This window comes from Podarcis liolepis (genome assembly GCF_965112155.1).
Source record: "Podarcis liolepis genome assembly, chromosome: 4".
NCBI lineage: Eukaryota > Metazoa > Chordata > Lepidosauria > Squamata > Lacertidae > Podarcis > Podarcis liolepis.
Window position 1 is genome coordinate 46445305 of NC_139558.1, and position 19121 is coordinate 46464425.

The 19121-nt window shown below is 39.1% G+C and overlaps 1 protein-coding gene across 23 annotated transcripts in view; it reads right to left on the reverse strand.

Moving 5' to 3' along the window:
• DMD (dystrophin) overlaps positions 1 to 19121 on the reverse strand; it is a 1010042-nt gene that overhangs the window by 312199 nt on the left and 678722 nt on the right. For all 23 annotated transcript variants that reach the window (XM_083498284.1, XM_083498278.1, XM_083498289.1 and 20 more), the window contains 2 exons: positions 17998 to 18147; positions 8432 to 8596 (listed from right to left, as the gene is read on the reverse strand). In XM_083498284.1, the coding sequence (XP_083354410.1) occupies positions 8432 to 8596; positions 17998 to 18147 (315 nt within the window). The remainder of the gene's footprint in view (positions 1 to 8431; positions 8597 to 17997; positions 18148 to 19121) is intronic.

Below are 19121 nucleotides of genomic sequence, written 5' to 3' on the forward strand. Positions count from 1 at the left end.
TCCTTCTTTGCTATAAACTATTTTTTTGAAACGAATGCCTTCAGAAAAGTGATTCTAACATGACATACATCTTCAAAAAGCCAATTCATATACACTATGAAGATCTATTTTTGACATTTGTCTCCCTTTACTGTGTATGTTATTGCCTTTAAAAAGTTATTTCTTACCCCAAAAAGTGCTAGGAAATATTGGTACTTTGGTACTCGTCCTTATTTAAGTGCAGGAGATGCTATTAAGGCAAAGCCCCACTGGTCCTAATATTTTGCTGTATGAATATTCTTCAGAGTCACGTAAGGACTCAGCTACATTCATAAAGATAAAGTGTTTTATACAGTTGTACCATGGATCTGAAATGCTTTGTGAGTGTTCCGGTTTTCGAATGGTTTTCAGGAGCCGAACATCTGGCACAGCTTCCGATTGGGTGCAGGTTGCTCCTGCAGCCAATCAGAAGCCACGCCTTGGTTTTTGAATGGTTCTGGGAGTTGAAGAGACGCCCAGAACACATTCTGTTCAAGAAGCAAGGTACGACTGTATGCGTTATAACACTGACACCAGATGGCACTGCAGAGTCCCACTTTTCACCAACAGGATTTCCCTTTATGAAGGGGTAGAAGCCACAACACTCAAGATCTGATTCCTACACTGTGTGGAACAGACCTCCTGATAAGATGGTTTGGGCAGGAGGACCTCATCTGCAAAGCACAGTGATCAATTGTATATATACAATCTTTTAGGCATCCAGATCCCAAGCAGAATTGGGCTTTATACACCAGAACCAGAACCTTGAATGTCAGCTTGTGCAACTTTTTTGGTAGTGTCATAACATGATAGGGAAATCTTGTCCCAGTGAGCAGCCAAGATTCCACATTTTGCACAAGCTGCAGCTTCCAGGCCAATCTGAAGAGCAGTCGTACCAGTGCACTGATAACAACAGTCTCGCTATCCTGGTCTAGAAATGGCTGTAGCTGTTTTACTAGCCCAAGGTGGTAGAAAGCAGTGTCTTTCCAGGGTTTTCAAGCAGAGGTCACATCAACTGCCACCTGATTCTTTTAGCTACAGTAGGTGCCAGGGACTGAAATTGGGATATTCTGCTTTCTAAGCATGTGCTCAACTACTGAGCTATTGCTTTCATAAGAATGTGCTGAACTGAAAATAATTATTGACACTACTCAGATATGAATAAAAAGGAAAAGAACCAGTGCTGAATTCTATTGATTAGAACCGTGACATTCATTACAAGAATACATTACACATAAAGGACAACGCCTGTTTAACTTTACTATTCATCTGCCACTGGTATATTTTTAAAAGGGAAATTAGCTCTTCTTTTGGTCAGTCTAATTCAGGAAGGTGATCTAATTAATTTTTCTTCGTGCTTTGTTTTCATTCATATCCCTTTTGTTGGCATTCTTATCTTTTACCGTAAAAGCAATCTGCTGTCAATTAAATGTATTGTGATAAATAGCATGCACACAATGATTAGCATATTAACATGATAGATGCTTCCCCTGATACTCATCTCTATAACTTATCAAAGTCTTTATTTTATCCTTACAAATTGTTACTGAAGAAATTATTATGGGGCAAAAATCATTATAAATATGGAGCGGTTTGCTGTTGATGGGATATATATTTAGTAAGATAGCTATTCTGTGTATATAAAGCATAAGATTAGCCTATTTTAAATCTAGGTCTCTCAACTACTGAATTCTACCATAAATAAAATTCCCTGATTAAGCTAAGCTTAGCTGTATGGTAAGTAGCTAAGATATTCCTAAAATACCTGAGCTGCCTTACAACATATAATTACTTATAAAATTAATCACATCAGCTACTTCAGAACATTACTGGCAGAGATTCATGTTGGCCACTTCATTGAGCTCTTAGAATTCTCCACACATTTTCTTTATAAATATTTTCCATTATTAGCCCTATTCTGTGACAACTGCTGGATTCCTGAAATCTCTTGCTAGATTTGTCAGGAACTTTTCCCCCACATACTATGTATGTGTGCTCCACGTTTTCCTGGATCAAACTGATTTCTCTACTCATTTCAATCTGGCTTCAAATCTGGTCATGAGAATGAAATGGGAATGGTTGCCTTGGTGGATGACCACTGCCAAATATTAGACAGGGGCAGCACATCCCTGCTGATGCTGCAGAAGCTCTCAGTAGTATTTTGTACATTTGACTATGGTATGGTTTGTCTGTTTGGGCTAGGCACTAGAGAAACCACTTTGCAGTGGTTCTGGCTCTCCATGAAGGCATGTTTCAAGAAGATGATGCTGGGTGACTTTAGTTCGACCTCATGGCCGTTGCCTTGTGGGATTCCTCAAGATTCTACTCTATACCCCATGCTTTTGAATATCTACTTGAAACCACTAAGAGAGGTTATTGGGAGTTTTGAGGTACAGTGTCTCAAATATTTGTAAGAAGACAACCCACAAGAGGTTGCCACCTTATGAAGCCCACCACTTCTGGAACTTCCTCCTACAGAAGATTTGTATGTCTCTCACACTGCTTACATTTAGGCAGCCAGTTAAAACATTTATTTTTAATTATGCTTTTGAGCCACCCTAGACATGCTGAGTTCTGTGTTATATTCTTTTGTTCTGCATTTCCTGTTATATTTTATTGTTTTGTCTGTTTGTTCTTTCTTTGTTTTATCCTTAGGAAGAGTAGGGTACAAATGATTTTAAATAAACATATGGACCACTGAATTCCATGAGATTTAATCCTTAGCAAGTGTGTGTAGCTTTGCAATCTAGATCTACTTAGTTTTCCTTTGTGTGTAAGTATACAATGAGATTTGCGATCAGTTGCTGAAGCATTAATAGCCTAGACTGATTATCCTGGCATAGCCCTTTCTAGCTTTTTATTGGGAATATAACGTTTTGCTTAAAGGATGAGTTTAAGATTGTTTATTGACAATTAAAGTTCTTTATGGGATTCAGGGAGGCAGTGAAACAGCTGGGTGAAAGAAGAGATAGGCTATATAGTTAGTCTCTGTACGCCCACTACCAGAAAAACCACAAAGTGTTTCTGATGTTAGAGGAAAGAGAACAGATTAGTTGTAACAGTATTAAGATTGGAAATAAAAAATCAAATTATGTCTTGTGTGAACCATATCAAAGTGTCTTGGTTACTGCGAAAGACATTTAAAAACAGGAAGTCAATAATTTAATTTAATGTTTGCGTACTGTTACCCTGCCGTAGAAACTAAGATTTGAGAAAAGACCTACAGTAATTGGCTGATTGATATCCCACAGACTTTTAAATGCATCTGTGGGGTTATTGTTTTGTTGTTTTGGTTTAATTAGTTGCTTGTATTTTATTCTGTGAACCGCTCTGGGATCTCTTGATGAAGAGTGGTATATAAATTTACAAAGGCCTATACCACTTCTGACATGCATATGTTGAAACCCACTAGTATATAATGATATATAACTGTTCAAGAGTAGCAGCAGTAGTAGTCAAATTAAATATCCACAAATTAAACAGTTTTACTCTGACATAATGTTTAGGTGTTAATAACACTAGGTGGCAAAATACAACTCAACTCCTCAGAAAATGGAAAAGTAAAGTAAATGTCACATTTATCCATCTTTACCATGAGTATTATAACACCACCAACTAAACAGGCAGAGCAATCCTAACAGTACCTGAAAGGGCAATGGAGCAGGGAGGCACTACCACATCCAAAGCTTGCTAATTTGGGTGGAAAGTAGGGACATTGGAGGAGGTTCACCACTATATTGAGGCTGGCATAGCAAAAGGGCCCTTTTTGTGGACAGAGGGGTGGCCTCCACAACAGTGGATTTTTCCTGTTAGCAGAGGAGTCTTTCTACCCAATCCTAACCGGCTTCAGGAATGCAGACTGGGGGCTTCTTAAATCCACCAATCACTTGCATCAGTGGAGAATTTCTGATGAAATGTCTTCTTTTCCTTTTCATGCATGACTTTTCTTTTCCTTTACTTGTGTCATGGCTCAGCTGGAGAATTCTTCAACCTAGATGACCCTGTTCCTTAGTGAAGCCTACAACCTGACTATATCTGGGAATGTGGAAGAGTTGGAACTCTTGTAGAAGCCAGCATACAGCGGGGCAGCAGAGCATAGCCCTGAGCCTGCATGAGCGACAGTATCTTAAATGGAGAAGTCAAGTCTCTGCATGAACAAAGTCCTCCCCATGAGAAGACCTCTCTTTGATGCCAGCTGATGGAATTCAGCTGGACCCTGAGTGTAATTCTAGCAGTTCTAGGGGGGGGGGAAGGCTGGAACAGTGTGTTTCCACAAGACCTGTACTTTACCTGAATAGTTACCTCTGTGGTAGGATACAGAACTGCTTCCTGACCTTGCCTGAATGGCTAGCTGTGTATCCAGTCCCTTGACTGTTGTGGACCCCCTGCAACTGGAGCCTGGCCTGAACAGAACAGCTTGTATTTTCCCCCACTATTAGAGCATAAACATTATTTCCCTCTGTGACTATCTCTCTAAACACTGAATGTTGTTCTATGTATAGCTTATTGTGCACATGCTTATCATTTCATTATTTCCTCCTTCCACCCTCCAATATCCAATGTTCTTCCTGCAGAGTTCAAAACAATACATTCTGTGTTCAGTGATTGTAATCATACCTGTTATGACAGGAACTCAAGAATAAAGGTGATTTAGATGGTTTTCAGTAAACATTTGCAGCTCTACACAATTATTGTTATTCAATTTCTTAGGGAGCCCCTGCAGGGCAGTGAAAGTCATTTTTATTTATAGCTCAAAGAAAAAGAAGAAACTTTCTATAGATAAAAGAAGAATTTGCCAAGTTTAAAAATTGTTTTAAAATTGCCAGGTTTTAAAAAAATATGCTTGCTTGTTTTCACACATACTCCCCTAAGGCTTTGAATAATTACTTTCCAAAAAAGATCCTTAAGGGAAGCTGCATTTACAGCATGCTCCTATCCTTTCAAGTAACTGTTGTAGCAGGCAGATTCTTACACAAGAATCTTAGCAGCATATGCTAAACAGAAAGAACACCACACAGCCTAAACAAAATGTTTCAAGTCCTATTAATATCAACAGACGTTAAGCATGTGTATTGCTCTCGCATCAAAATCAGTTATTGCTGGACTAAAACTTCCAGCACCCCTGACCACACTGGCTGAGGTCGATGGAAATCTAAAGGGCTACAAATCCCCCAACTGTGATACAGAGCTTATTTCTGCCCATTTGGATCCCATCCAATTCTGGATCTGGCATATTTAAGCATACATAATTTTTTTCTTGCTGCAGTTCCTACCCAGCTTAAGGATAAATTGTGATGTATTTATTTAAAATATATATCCTGCTTTTTACTATGTAGGAGGTATCAAAGTGGCTAACAACAATAAAATACAAAATAAATAAAATTCAGAACATAAACCAAACCTCCAAAATTTTAAACCACAAGAATTTAAAATCTTTTTATAAAAAAAATGATGGAAGCAAACAAGACGAAATGGTAGTATACAGGACTCTGCAGAGTCTCTGCTGATCTCTTCATTCCCTACCCTTGGAATAGGCCAAGACAACTGAAGGCTTGTAAACCAGTTGCAACCCTCTGCCTATTTGTTTCTTTTAGGAGAATGGCACAAATACCTATTGTTCGTGCACAGCCCATCTGCACCCAAGACTCTTTCATTGGTGTGAATTGCTGGGAGAGTGAAAACCTTGTGTGTGATTACATTAAACAATGAGAAAAGGTGGAAAAACAAAGCCAGGAATAGGGAAGAGAAGACATGAAGTGCAAACAGATGAAAGTGTGCTAGGGGTATAGAGAACCCGGTGGGGAAAGTCTTTTCTTAATTCTTAATTCTTATGATGTTTTATAATGTTGCACTATTTTAGTGTTGTTAGCCGCCCTGAGCCCGGCTTCGGCTGGGGAGGGCGGGATATAAATAAAATTTATTATTATTATTATTATTATTATTATTATTATTATTATTATTATTATTATTTTCCAACTCAACAATTCTATGATTCTATGAAAGGTGTCTGAGAGATGTTGCAGAGAGAAAGGTGTGTGGTGAGGTACCAGAGAAAGGGGAGCAACCGATGGGGAGCAGAGATGGGGCACAGAGAGAAACATGGGGGGGGGGTATATGGTACGACTGCAGCAAAGCCTGTGAATGAGATGAGAGTTATGAGGCTGCAAGTGCAGAAAGTAAGAAAACAGCTATGGGGTGGATAGAGCAAAGGCAGCAAACAGGTTCGGAGAGACTTGCAGCGATGCTGAGAGAGACATGAGTAAATGCCACGAGGGGCAAGAAGTAAAAGAGAATTGACCCCCCCCCAAAAAAAAGGTTAAAAAGAAAACAACAAATCAGATTGTTTTGTTAAACGCCAAAGTCATTTTTACTACCATGTGTTTAACACTGCTATGTGACCCTTGACTTAGTAAAAATAAATGCTGCCCTTGAAATTGCATATATAATGCACTTTTCAGTCAGGGACTCCTTGACACTGCTAGCTTCCTGCCCTGTTCTCACACAATGAGATAAAGTTCTTCCTAGAACAGAATCAAAGCAACAACATCTTTTTCCTGTATCGATACTGTTAAGTCGTGGGTTGACATAGCAGCCGGCACAGCGATTTCTTCAAGTAGCTCTTTATTATGGTAAGCTGGAATAGAACTGACTGCGAACAGCTCAGCCGGCCTGTATTTATAGGCAGCCGGCTGTCAACACTGTAACCACAACAGCCCAGAGTTCCCGCCTAAAATAACTGCCGCGGACCTGAGTGAAAACTATCTACAGACCTGAGTGAAAACTATATACAGTATCCCCCTGTTGGCCCAGGGTGAAACTACACTACATAACACCCCTCCCCACCGAGATAAGGCGTTAGTTACAATCGTAATGGTTTCCTTATATACAGCATTACGCGTAATGGTTCAATTAAGCACAAAAGCATATCGGTTACATTTCCCATACTTAGACCAACAGTGATACCTGTCCAACAACATAGTCCTTTAAATAAGTTGGGCGCTTGGAAACTCTGCCAGACCGCCGGGGACTGGTAGCCAAGTCCGGAGGGCCACACAGTTCTCGCTGAGGCTGTGTATCCCATCCTCGTCGCCAGTGTTAAGTCGTGGGTTGACATAGCAGCCGGCACAGCGATTTCTTCAAGTAGCTCTTTATTATGGTAAGCTGGAATAGAACTGACTGCGAACAGCTCAGCCGGCCTGTATTTATAGGCAGCCGGCTGTCAACATTGTAACCACAACAGCCCAGAGTTCCCGCCTAAAATAACTGCCGCGGACCTGAGTGAAAACTATCTACAGACCTGAGTGAAAACTATATACAGTATCCCCCTGTTGGCCCAGAGTGAAACTACACTACATAACACCAATCAACAACTACACCACCGCCCTACGACAGGCTGCAATGCACTGTGAGTTCCGAGACTTAGACGATGCCCTGATGGATCGAATCGTCTGCGGGGTCCGGGACATCCATCTGCAACGGCGCCTCCTAGCCAAGCCAGACCTCACGCTACAGAAAGCCATTGAGGAGGCTGTGGCCTCAGAAGCTGCTGAACGCTCCGCCCAGGAGATCCGCAAGTCCAGCAGCCCGCGTCTTGCTAGGGAGCCAGTTCCGGTGCATCATGAAGAGGCCAGCAGTGAGGAGGCATCCTCCAGTGAAAACTATATACAGTATCCCCCTGTTGGCCCAGGGTGAAACTACACTACATAACACCGGCATCCTCCAGTGAAAACTATATACAGTATCCCCCTGTTGGCCCAGGGTGAAACTACACTACATAACAGATACTTAATTTGATTTAATCTTTTTTTATTAAATTTCTTTTAATCAAGATTTAAGTTTCACAAGTTCTCCCATGGGGCATTTCAGAATATTGCCCACACCCCTTTCAACAGACAGTGCCTAATAACTTAGCTTCACGTTTATATAAGGAGCTATGCACCCAGTAAGCACATAAGGAATCTGGTACATGGACAGTGACAGGCTGGTATTTCCCAAGCTAGTAACTAAGCCTCCATGGAGCCAGGAAATCCTGGTGATAAGAACCTGTAATATTTTGCCCTTGTCAAAATATTCTGAACTTGTTTAGATATTTAGGTAGTTTGCATTGGCCTTAAAAGGCAGCATTTTGTCACAGCTGTTGACTCCTCCCTGAAACTTACCTGGACGTCCAGTTTAACACAAGTGGAATACACTAAGTATTGTTATTTCTCTGGATTTGGAATTGAAATGTTTTTTTTTTTTAACGCAACCAAAGCAACATGATTACAAAGTCTTTCAAATGGTAATTGCTCTTTTTCTTCTTCATTTTTCTACTACAAACCCACCCATGTGTAGGGTGGTCCAAAAAGTAAATACCACCTGTAAAAAGATCGTCTGAACACTGCTTCAGGTATATAGGTAAATGTTTAATTACCTTGATGTCAAAAGCCCCGGGTTGGCCCACTTGGTTGTAAAGCTCCAATTGTTCTTTGATGGGAGAGAGCCACAATTTCAGCTGACTTAACTGTTGTTCAAGCTGGTTCAAATTATTTAGCAGGTGCTCAATTTCTTTCTGTTTCTCAGGCAGATCTTTGGATACCTTTTTAAAAACAGAAGAAAATCATTTGCTTGGATGAAACTGCAATTCTGCTGCACACATAGCATCATGCCAATAAATTATGCTCTGTACAAAACTTACATTCTTTATAAACATTAACTGGGAGTCTGATTAGCCCAAAAGGTTTAATAACCGAATAATAGTGGCTATGATCAAGAGAAAACTAGGGATACCTAAGTCCCATTGAAATCAATGAGATTTATACCACAGTTAAGCTCTTAAACCTCATTGATTTAAGTTGGATTATATATTACTGCTTTTCTCAGGATGTGCTCTAGTCTATGGCATTTCAAAATAAAAAGGAGTGTCTCTATGTTATTAAAAAGTAATTGCTCCGGTGATGGGAGTGGGGGAGAAATTGTGTTGCGGCACAGTGGTGGCTGAAAAACAGGACACAGCTTTATTCCAAATACTTTCAGTTGGTTTGTATGGGCCAGAGATTTTGGCTTTAACTTGCATTGTCAGACTGCAGGGAGGCAGCTTCTACAGTGGCCCAGTCCAACTGCTGGGTAAATCTGTAATGCCTATATCTATGAAACAGCATAGGAAATATGAGGCTTATCAAAGGAAAGGTAATAGTCCCACTATATGATTCATGCCTGAGGGCTGGACAAGACCACACAAACTCAGCTAAGTTTGACTCAAATGTAACCCACTGAAATTAATGAACATTACTAAGTTAGGTCCATTTATTTCAGTGGAATTACTCTGAGTAAAACTTAGCTGAACAGCACCCATTGCTGCAGAACAGGCTTCTAGAACAGCACACAAACAGGCCCTTGTCCAAGCTCAGCAGCTGCCTTTAGACATTTTATTGTCCTATAAAACAGAAAAATATTCCAACATGCATTTAAGGCATTGTATAGTTCTGAAGGAACCACAAGTAACTGAGAAGTGGACTTTTGTGTATCTATAAAAAATAACAACTTTTTAATTTAAAAATACCTTTATTTTGAAAATTTGTATACAATATACACAATATGTAAATACAAGTACAGCATAATAAGTTATGCATCTCATGCACATGCAGTACTCGTGTCTGTACTCTTCAGAAAGAGCAACGTCAATCCCAGCAGTCAAAGTATACCAGGTGAAGATCGAATCATACTGATAAGTTAAAATTCTTCAAAATTAAATTTTAAGAAAACAATTAGCTGTGTTCTACATGTCAACTTTATGCAGAAGCTGGAAGAATGAACATCTCATTTATATCACCTCATATATAGGTAAGAAGGAAGTAGTTAGGTTTATTTACTCTCTGTGCCTATTAGTGCCAAGCTGGACACGATAACTGGGCAAATGAAACTGACATGCATGATTTTAAAAAATATAAAATTGACAGTAAGTAGCAGCTGCAGATGATCCAGAGTATCACAGGAACGCCAGTGGGTAGGGGGAGAAAATTTTATTTTCCTCCCACCTCAACCTCCAAATGCGATCCTGCTGAAACTCACCCCATCCCCAAAGCTGATATTTGCATTGTGAGGACTGACTCCATTGGTATTCCACACTGATGAACACTCTGGGCTGTATATTAACAATGCTGCAAACTAAATAGGTAATTTGAATATGAAGACATCCATCTGAAGTTGATTAGAGATTTAGGGATTTGGGGGTGTAAACTAATGGGTCATCTTGCACTCATGAAAGAACTTTTGATCCATTGGATGCTCCCCTCCGCCATGGCGCTTTCTACATTGTTCTGAACAGTCCTCTAAATTTCTGGAGCTGATTTGGTGGTGGTGGGCTGTAGGTAGAAGTGGGAGTTAGCAAAAATTCTCTCCCCTATATTCTTCTGATGGTAAATGCATCCACTGGCATCTGTGTTCATAGGCACAAATCTGATTGCACCACTAACAGTTCTTCAGACTTTGTTGAGGATTCCTTTCTAAGAACATAAAGAAGAGCCTCTTGGATCAGACCAATGGCCCACTTAGTCCAGCATCCTGTCATCACAGTGGCCAACCAGTGAGTATTCTGAAGTATATTCACGTAATAAATCCCTAAATACAATTTATTATAGTCACATGGAACCTGTTGCATAGTTACAACTTCGGGAATCTTGTGGTAGGTACAGACAGAGCCAATCTAAATGATTATTAATGCACTTTTAAAGCTAGAGTCACTGTCCGAGGTCTTATTTTTATACAGTGGTACCTTGGGTTAAGTACTTAATTCGTTCCAGAGGTCTGTTCTTAACCTGAAACTGTTCTTAACCTGAAGCACCACTTTAGCTAATGGGGCCTCCTGCTGCTGGCGCACTGCCAGAGTACGATTTCTGTTCTCATCCTGAAGCAAAGTTCTTAAACTGAAGCACTATTTCTGGGTTAGCAGAGTCTGTAACCTGAAGCGTATGTAACCTGAGGTACCACTGTATTTTAATGTGTATACTGTTTTTACCCTCCTCCCCAATTTGGGCAAATATGAGCCAAGTTCAAGTTTGAGCTGTTTCCAAATGTCAACCTTTGATAAATGGTTGTTCTGAAATCATACTTTTATCTGCTTATTTTCTATTGCATTTGTATCTAAAAGGGAAAAATTGTTGTTGGCATCTGTCTGACTTGAGAGTCAGTGGAGTGCACCTCTCAAAGTGAACTCAAACCACTTAAAAAAAGGTTTAGGGAAAACAGGTTTGGTTGAAGATGAACTAGACATAATTGTAAGTTGCATTAATAAGGTAGCAATGAAAACTATGGACCAGACACCAGTTTAAAAACACAGTAACATTAACATCAATGCTCAGCGATTTAAACCTCTCAAGTTTTCCACCAGCTATAGATCCTGCAAGTCTATTTAATTTTCAGAAATTTAGCAATACACACTTCAACTGTAGCTGGTGGGAAAGAATGATCATTACCACACATGCTCTTTGACCAGTCTTCTACATATAGTTCTTACAAAATAATTGATATCAATCTTAACATCAAAGCACTACTTTAGGTAAGATTAATTAATTAATCTAAAACATTTGAAAAATCTGAACTTTAAATATGTTAGTTTAGGAATTAATTAAGGTAAGTTAATTGAAATCTTAGCAAATGAATAATTCAAAAGATTTAAACTCTGTATTTGGTAGTAGCTAAAGGTCTTAACTTTATATAAATTCTCCCAGTTCTTCACAAGAATATTCATTATTACTGCAGCCTCGCAATTATGCTACAGCAATCTTCATTCCCTTAATCCTGCACAGCTAAATAGTCATAATTTTATTGTGGGTACTAATATTTCCTCTTTACTTAACAAAATGTCACCCAAAACTATATAACTGAACAGGGAATTAAATATGAATAATGGGTTATGACATGAGATTTTGGTTTCCTTTTACAGCTACAAGTATTATTCTCTATCATCCATTTCTGCTTTCACAGAGCCAAAAGCCATTAAATGCCTTTTTGCCCACAGATAAATCTAATTTCATCAGATGAGAAAGCTGCAAGTCTTTCTTTCAAACTTGGATTTGGCAAATGACATTAATCCCTTTATAACCTCCAGATTAACCACTACTGCAACCCCACTAACTAGGGTTAGGAGTCACTAGGTGAACTCCATACATCGAGGGCTGCATTTCCTCAGAGGTAGTTGCTTGCAGAACTAGCAGTGGGTGCACCCAAAATCAATCATGGGTTGCTTGAAGCCAAAGGTGGGCAGAACTACTTACTCTCACCCCAGCTCTGAAAAATGGGTTAGTTTGAAAGTGTCACTCTCTTCTCTCCCCCCACAAATGAACAAGCATAGCCCTACCTTCTTTTCCATCTATTAATCCAGTCCCACACATATATCCACTCATTCCGACATCCATTTAGGCTTTTCCCTCCACACACTTCATCAGGCTGAGGTCTGCTTTTACTGCTGCTTATGCTAGGAGACGGCTTCCCACTTCTATGGTATTTGAAAAAGGGGTCTGCAGATGCAGCAATGTGAAAGGCTGGCACAGTGTTAATCTGCTGAAGAAGACCTTTGCATGTGGAAGTTTATGCCACAATAACCCAGTTAGTCTCCAATCTGTTAAAGCATTAGTGTTACTGTGTTCTGCATATGAAACTTAGTAAGAATGTACCACTGAACAAGTTACTGTAGTTATGTGTTGCTCTTATATTTAAACAAAAACATTTTTTTTCCTTTTTGTGGGGGGAGCACTAGTGTGTCATATTGCTGCTATAATCATTGGTAATCTTCTGGAACTTTTATTATTATTACACTTGTATACTACCATCCAACCATGTTCTCTGGACAGTTTCTATGAACAATAAAATACACTCTCGCAATTCACAATATTTGAACTGAATGAAGCTATGAATTGAAGTTGTTTATAGGTAATCATGAAAATATCAAGATAAACACAAAGGCATCAAAATTTTAAGGTGCAAAATAAAACCTAGAAAACTGTAGTGGAAGCCCCCTCTTTATCCTCTGTTAGATTGCAATGCCAAGCAGCGCCAGAGCTTTCATGAGACAAACTAAGGCAATTGAGGCACAGTAGATTCAGACCTCAGAGCCCTAACCAGCTGTCCCAGCCACCTGTCTCTTGGAGGTCTTTTAAATATAATTTAGCTGCAAAGTTTAGAAAGCATAACATTTCAATAATTGAAGCATGGGTGATTATTAAAATTGCCTGACTGCATGCATTCCATCTGATAGGATTAAGTGCAAAAGTTGAAACTATAAAAGAAAGGAGATCCCTTTCAGGCAATGGCACTGAATGAATGTAAATAGGCAGATTATGTAACTGTGAGTAAAATAGTTAATAGCAGGCTGAAGAACAGTCAAATCCTATAAAAGACACACTCAGCCTAAAGGCTACTTGAGAAATAGAGATTTTGCTACAAATGTGTTCACACACACACACACACACACACACACGAAAGGAAAGGGTTTATGTTGAAAAGTTCATTGGGTGGTTGTAATTTTTAAAGATAATATTGTTTTTCAAAAGAGTACTCAAGTCAGGAAAAGCAGGTACATCTCAATTATTTTATTTGTTTCTAGGCCCTCAGTGTGTACATGATATTACAAACTTCTATTTCACCTTCAGAATATATACTGTTTAGGTTAAACAGCATGACTTAAAGAGATTTGTTTTTGTTCTTGTTTTTATTATGTATTTGTGTTCTCATTGTGTATTTTTATGTTGTGAACCCCCGTGAGCTTCAAATGAAGGGTGGTATGCAAATTCAATCAATCAAATTAGGCATAGTTATTTGTAACAAAAAAGAAGAAGTGTATGCTATAACCTGGGGACTTTGACTGAGGAGACAGTACAGGAGAAAAGTATTAAGCACCCATTCCTCAGACAAATTAACAGCACTACATAGCTGCTTCCAAGTGAAAACAAACAACAGAACCAGCCATCCAGCCATAAGCACAGATCTCTCCCACCACACCTAGTTGAACCTTCAGGTAGGTAAATACTGCTTTAGACATCTGGCAAACATTACATAGAAATAATCACATTGTGGGTATATCTTGCCAAGATTGAATGTGAATGATCAGTTAAATTACAGCCAGTGCAAATTATACAAACCATAGGCTTGTGCACTGACATGTTTTGTTTATTTCCTTGTGGCTGGCTAAAAGAATGGTCCAATGCTTTCCCCAGAGCGGTAGGAAAGGTTCATGCATTATAGTCATGCTACTTCACTACAATGCTTCTGCTGAGAATGTAGGTACAACAAATCGATTTGCTCTCGCAGTGAATAGCAAAATGGTCTCTTCAATGCCTAGTAATTATTAGGAAATAAAGAAGCAGATGGAAAAAAGAGCAAAACAAGAATAATCTTGACAACCCACTTCTCTAGAACTAAGGTGGATAAATAAGGAAAACACAGCTAGTGGCACCCAGCTTACCTTCATTCACCTCATCTGCCTCATCCCTCCTGCCTGACATTGGATCAAACATAAGTTTAAAGAGTAATCAACTCCTTCCGGCAAACCTACGGCTCACTAGCTCCAGGCCCAATCTACAAATGCATTTATTGCACAATAAAAAGCAAGAAAGACATTACAGGACTGTTTCGTGTCCTGGCAGGTGGTATATGACAAGAACTGCATGCATCACAAAGGCCAGGCTCTTTCCTGTGTTTTGAAGCACCAGGTTTACCCTGCTATAGCAGGAAAAATATAACAATTAGGTTGTCTAAGTGATGAAAAAAATCAACTAAAGACACTTAACCTAAAAAAAAAAGTCTGCAATACAGCATAACAATACCTCTATAATTAAAACTACTCATAAAGACAGCATTGTTTTCAGACAACACTTTTGTATCAGGGCAATATGCAATAAATGACAACACCTAGGTTTTAACATCATGCTTTTGAATGTGACCCTTCACCTCTATTCCACTTCACAATTTTACGGATTTTGACAAAATCCAAGTACATACCCTTCAAACATTTTGTAGAAATACAATTTTCAGCTCTGAAAATGTGCATTTAAACTATTGTTTACATTTTCTGGACTTATAAAGCACAATTCTTGTATAAGTGCAACACTAGTAAATTACTATTATTACTACTTATTAAATTTCTAGAGCACCTCTTTCATGTTTCTCTTCCATCATGTCAAAGGTGATTACCTCTTCCAAGGCTGATCTGCTGCAACAGCGGAGTCTAGGTCCTGGCAGATGCAAACAAATCACAGCGAGATACTTCCAGTTCTGTCACCTCTTTCAGGCCAGAGTGTAAAAGGCCACAAACTACCAAGAAAAGCTCTGTTTCTGCTTTGTGATGCAGCCAGAAGATGTAGATTGTAGATGTAGATTGGCTACAGGTGCAGAAGTGACAAGACTATTGCTCCTCTCAGCTGCCAGGGCTGACTTGCCTGATGGTGAGAGACTCAGCAGGTGCAAGGCTGGCAGGGTGGAGTGTAGCTGTAGATAGTGAGAGATTGAAGTCTTTCTTCTTAATTTCACTCTCCTGTTCACCTCCTTGCCACAAACAGCAGTCCCTTGGTTCCTGGACCACAGGATGATTCTTCAATATCCATATTAGTTTCTTTTTGATAATCCAGGACTTCATGGTTGTTATCAAAATGTGCAGCCATATTTCTTTATTTATAGGTTGACAGAAAAAGGGTATCTCCATAAATAAAGTGGAGTTCTTCTATAGTGTTCATCCGTCATGAACATCTGCTCTGTTGATGTGTATTTTGCCGTTTTCTTCTCAGAATTACTGATTTCATCTGAGAGAATCTTAACCATGTAATAGCCTCCATCTGATTGTACAGTGTAATATTTAATGGATAAAACTGTGTCCTAAGGCTGTGCTTTTTGAAATGGAATAATATGAGTTCTAACTCTCTTTTTACTGGTTTGCATCACTTATATTTTAATCTCTGAGAAATGCAATTTTATGCTATTTTCCCTAACCGATTTAGTATAAGACATTTTTAATACAATCTGGCAAAGAGAACAAAGCTGTCTCAGTTGCTTCTTATCCATTATCTTTTAGGTTAATAAACTATTATTTTTAATCAGCAATCTGTGATAGTAGAGCATTAGGTTTTCTGCTTAAGTGTTACTAAAGGACAATCATTATTTCAAAATAATTGTTGGCCCACAGGAAGAAAAACAAAGTACATAATCTCAGAATCAACATTATATGACTCGGGCATATAAAAGCAGATTTTAAGTACACAAATAAAAGCAAATAAATCCGTATTTTATCTGAATGTTGCACTTCAATTTCTTTTCTAGACTAATGTTATATGCTTAAGGAAACTGTATTTTATTGCTGTGGATAAAGTTTAATTAGGATTTACCGTATTTTTCGCTCTATAACACGCACCCGACCATAACACGCACATAGTTTTTGGAGGAGCAAAATCCGTAGGCATGCCACCCGTACGCATTCCCTCCATAACACGCACAGACATTTCCCCTTACTTTCTAGGAGGAAAAAAGTGAGTGTTATGGTGCAAAAAATACGGTAGATATGAAAGCTCCGATATGAAAATTCATAGGTATCATTGCTTCTGCAATATTCTATCCAATCAGACAAAGCTATTCTACCAAACCTTATAAAGAGATGCTGGTGGAGTCTAAGGAAGTATAGAGCCACTAAACTCAGGCACATACTTCACCGCTAAAACTATAGGTGCCAACATGTCAATATAGCAATATTAGAAAAGGGATCAAGAAAACTATTTCATGTACAGTCATGGTGGGGGGGGGAGTGCACTCTCTTTGAATTCTGTAGTTTTACATATGAAGACATAATGACAATCACCTGTTCCTTAGCAGGTTTTAAAATTAGGTAAATACAATCTCAGATGAACAACACTGCATGACATATTACACTGTGTCTGTACACCATGACTGTAACTCTGACATACTAATAATGAGATACTACTGCAGAATTGTGGGAAGAACCAGCTGGCCATCTGTGCTGCATCTATTATACCCCAAAAACATCCAACCAGGGAGGGGGTGGTGGAGCTATAGTGGGTAGGCACAAGCTTTACTAAATTTACTTCCTCACACGATATGAGTCTGGAACAAATGGCTCTCCTGGCCTACCAGAATTACAATTATGAAGGTCATTAAAAAGGGTGGAGGGAGAGAGTGAAGAGCCACTGAAGAATGTGTATAGATAGCCATAATGGCAGAGGTAGGCCATTGTTTGGGCTTGGAGAGGTCAACGTGCATTTACCATCTTCAAGGCACTGTACAGATGTGTGCTACATTACTCTAGTTCCTCCTTGCCCTTTACTATCAGCCTAGAATGCACAAAAGCCTTTTTAAATCAACCTCAGTAGGGCGAGGATTGGGAGGCTTCAAGCTTGTGGATTCTTCTTTGTTTCTTACTAGTACCCTACAAATTCTGAGCCTCAAGAACTGAATGGAACTCATAGGCCTCCCACATAAAAATCCATTATTGGTTAGTTTCATTTCAGCAGTATAATTTAGGAAACGAGAGTCCTTTCGTTGCTACTATTGTTAAAAATCTGGCAGCCAGACATTCTTGCCAATCTTCCAAAATCTCTCAGAGAACTACTAGTAGATTCAGACCTTCCTTCTGTGTCCCACCCCACCCCCCGCCACCCACCGCTGCAGCATGGTATGAACTGAACCTAAAGTGTGAAGCAAATAACAGGTGCTGCAGAAATACAACTTGAAGAAAGAAGTCTATACCAGTGAAGCAACAGTCCACATACAGCAGTGACATGCCTCCCCAAGTGAAGGAGTGGGAAAGTTTGACTCTCCTCAAGTTGTCATTACAGGCATGCTTATTTCCTTAGTAAATGAAACGGTACAGATAAATCTGAATTGCATGCTGAGGGAAGTGGTGTGTGTGTGTGTGTGGTGGAAACAACTGCTGAAAAACACTGGAAACACCTGCAACAGATTACAGATACATGCTGCAACACAACTGTTAATATGCCTAACCTTTATCCAGCGATGGTTAGCCTCCTTGAGTCTAGTGTCAAGCTTATGTTTTACTTCAGGGCTCAGTGATGCACTACCAAGTGCTTTTCCTCCAGCTTCAGTTAATCGTTTCAGTATTCCCTTGTGTGGAGGCAGTTCTTCCACTCTTAACTGGAACAGACAAATGCAACATTTAAAATGAACTGTAGTAGAATTTTCAACTCCCTTATCTTCACCTCTATTGATTAGTTTATCAGCTGAAGTAAGTAGACTCAAGAGCTCAATTCAGCACAACGTATCCACAGCTTTTGTTCTAGGTTGCTGTGCCTCAGGAAAAGGTGATGGATAGCAGTCCTTCTTTTGCATTAGAATAATTCCCACCTCCGCGACACAGCTGCTCACCAACATGGCAAAGCCATAGAGGAACGAAATAAAATATTTAAAACTCAGGAGAATAAAAAGGTCAAGTACTAATTCATAATATTGCTCAGAATTTAGTCACAGGTCCAAAATAAAAAAATATGGTTAACTGCAATGATTTCCTTTCATATTGGCCCACTATGTATATATAACCATAAACGATGGCTTAGTGATATGCACACAAACCTGAGGCTCACATGCACTCTCTTCTCTAGTGTGACTGTTAGTAAAATATCCTAAGTTTCCACTTTTAAACCAACCAGTTTCCTGGTACTGCCTAACTCAGGAAACTCCGTTTAAACTGTGGTTTGAAAATGAACCAAGATGATAAATTCTGGTTTGATTCTGACTTGTTTGAACCACCATAATTTATACTAACCAAAGTTTACCCAATTCTGGACACCAGAAGGAACACTGGATTGCTTAAAAGCAGAAGCAAAAGCTTCTTATCTCTTAAACTGATAGTCATACTGGAAGAATTGAAGGCACATAAGCCTGAGTCATATGCTAGCCCGTGCATATAAAGCTAAACATCAAAAATTAGCATTTCACTTTGTTATACAGCTTCACCATAGCTGTGATGAGATTCAACAGAAATCTGTAACCTCCCAGTGATATGTGTAACTCTTTCATCTGTACTTGTATACCTGTCTACACTTATTTTCTTTAAACATTCTGTGACGTTAATTTATTATGGATCTGATTCCTCCAATTATTAGATTTTT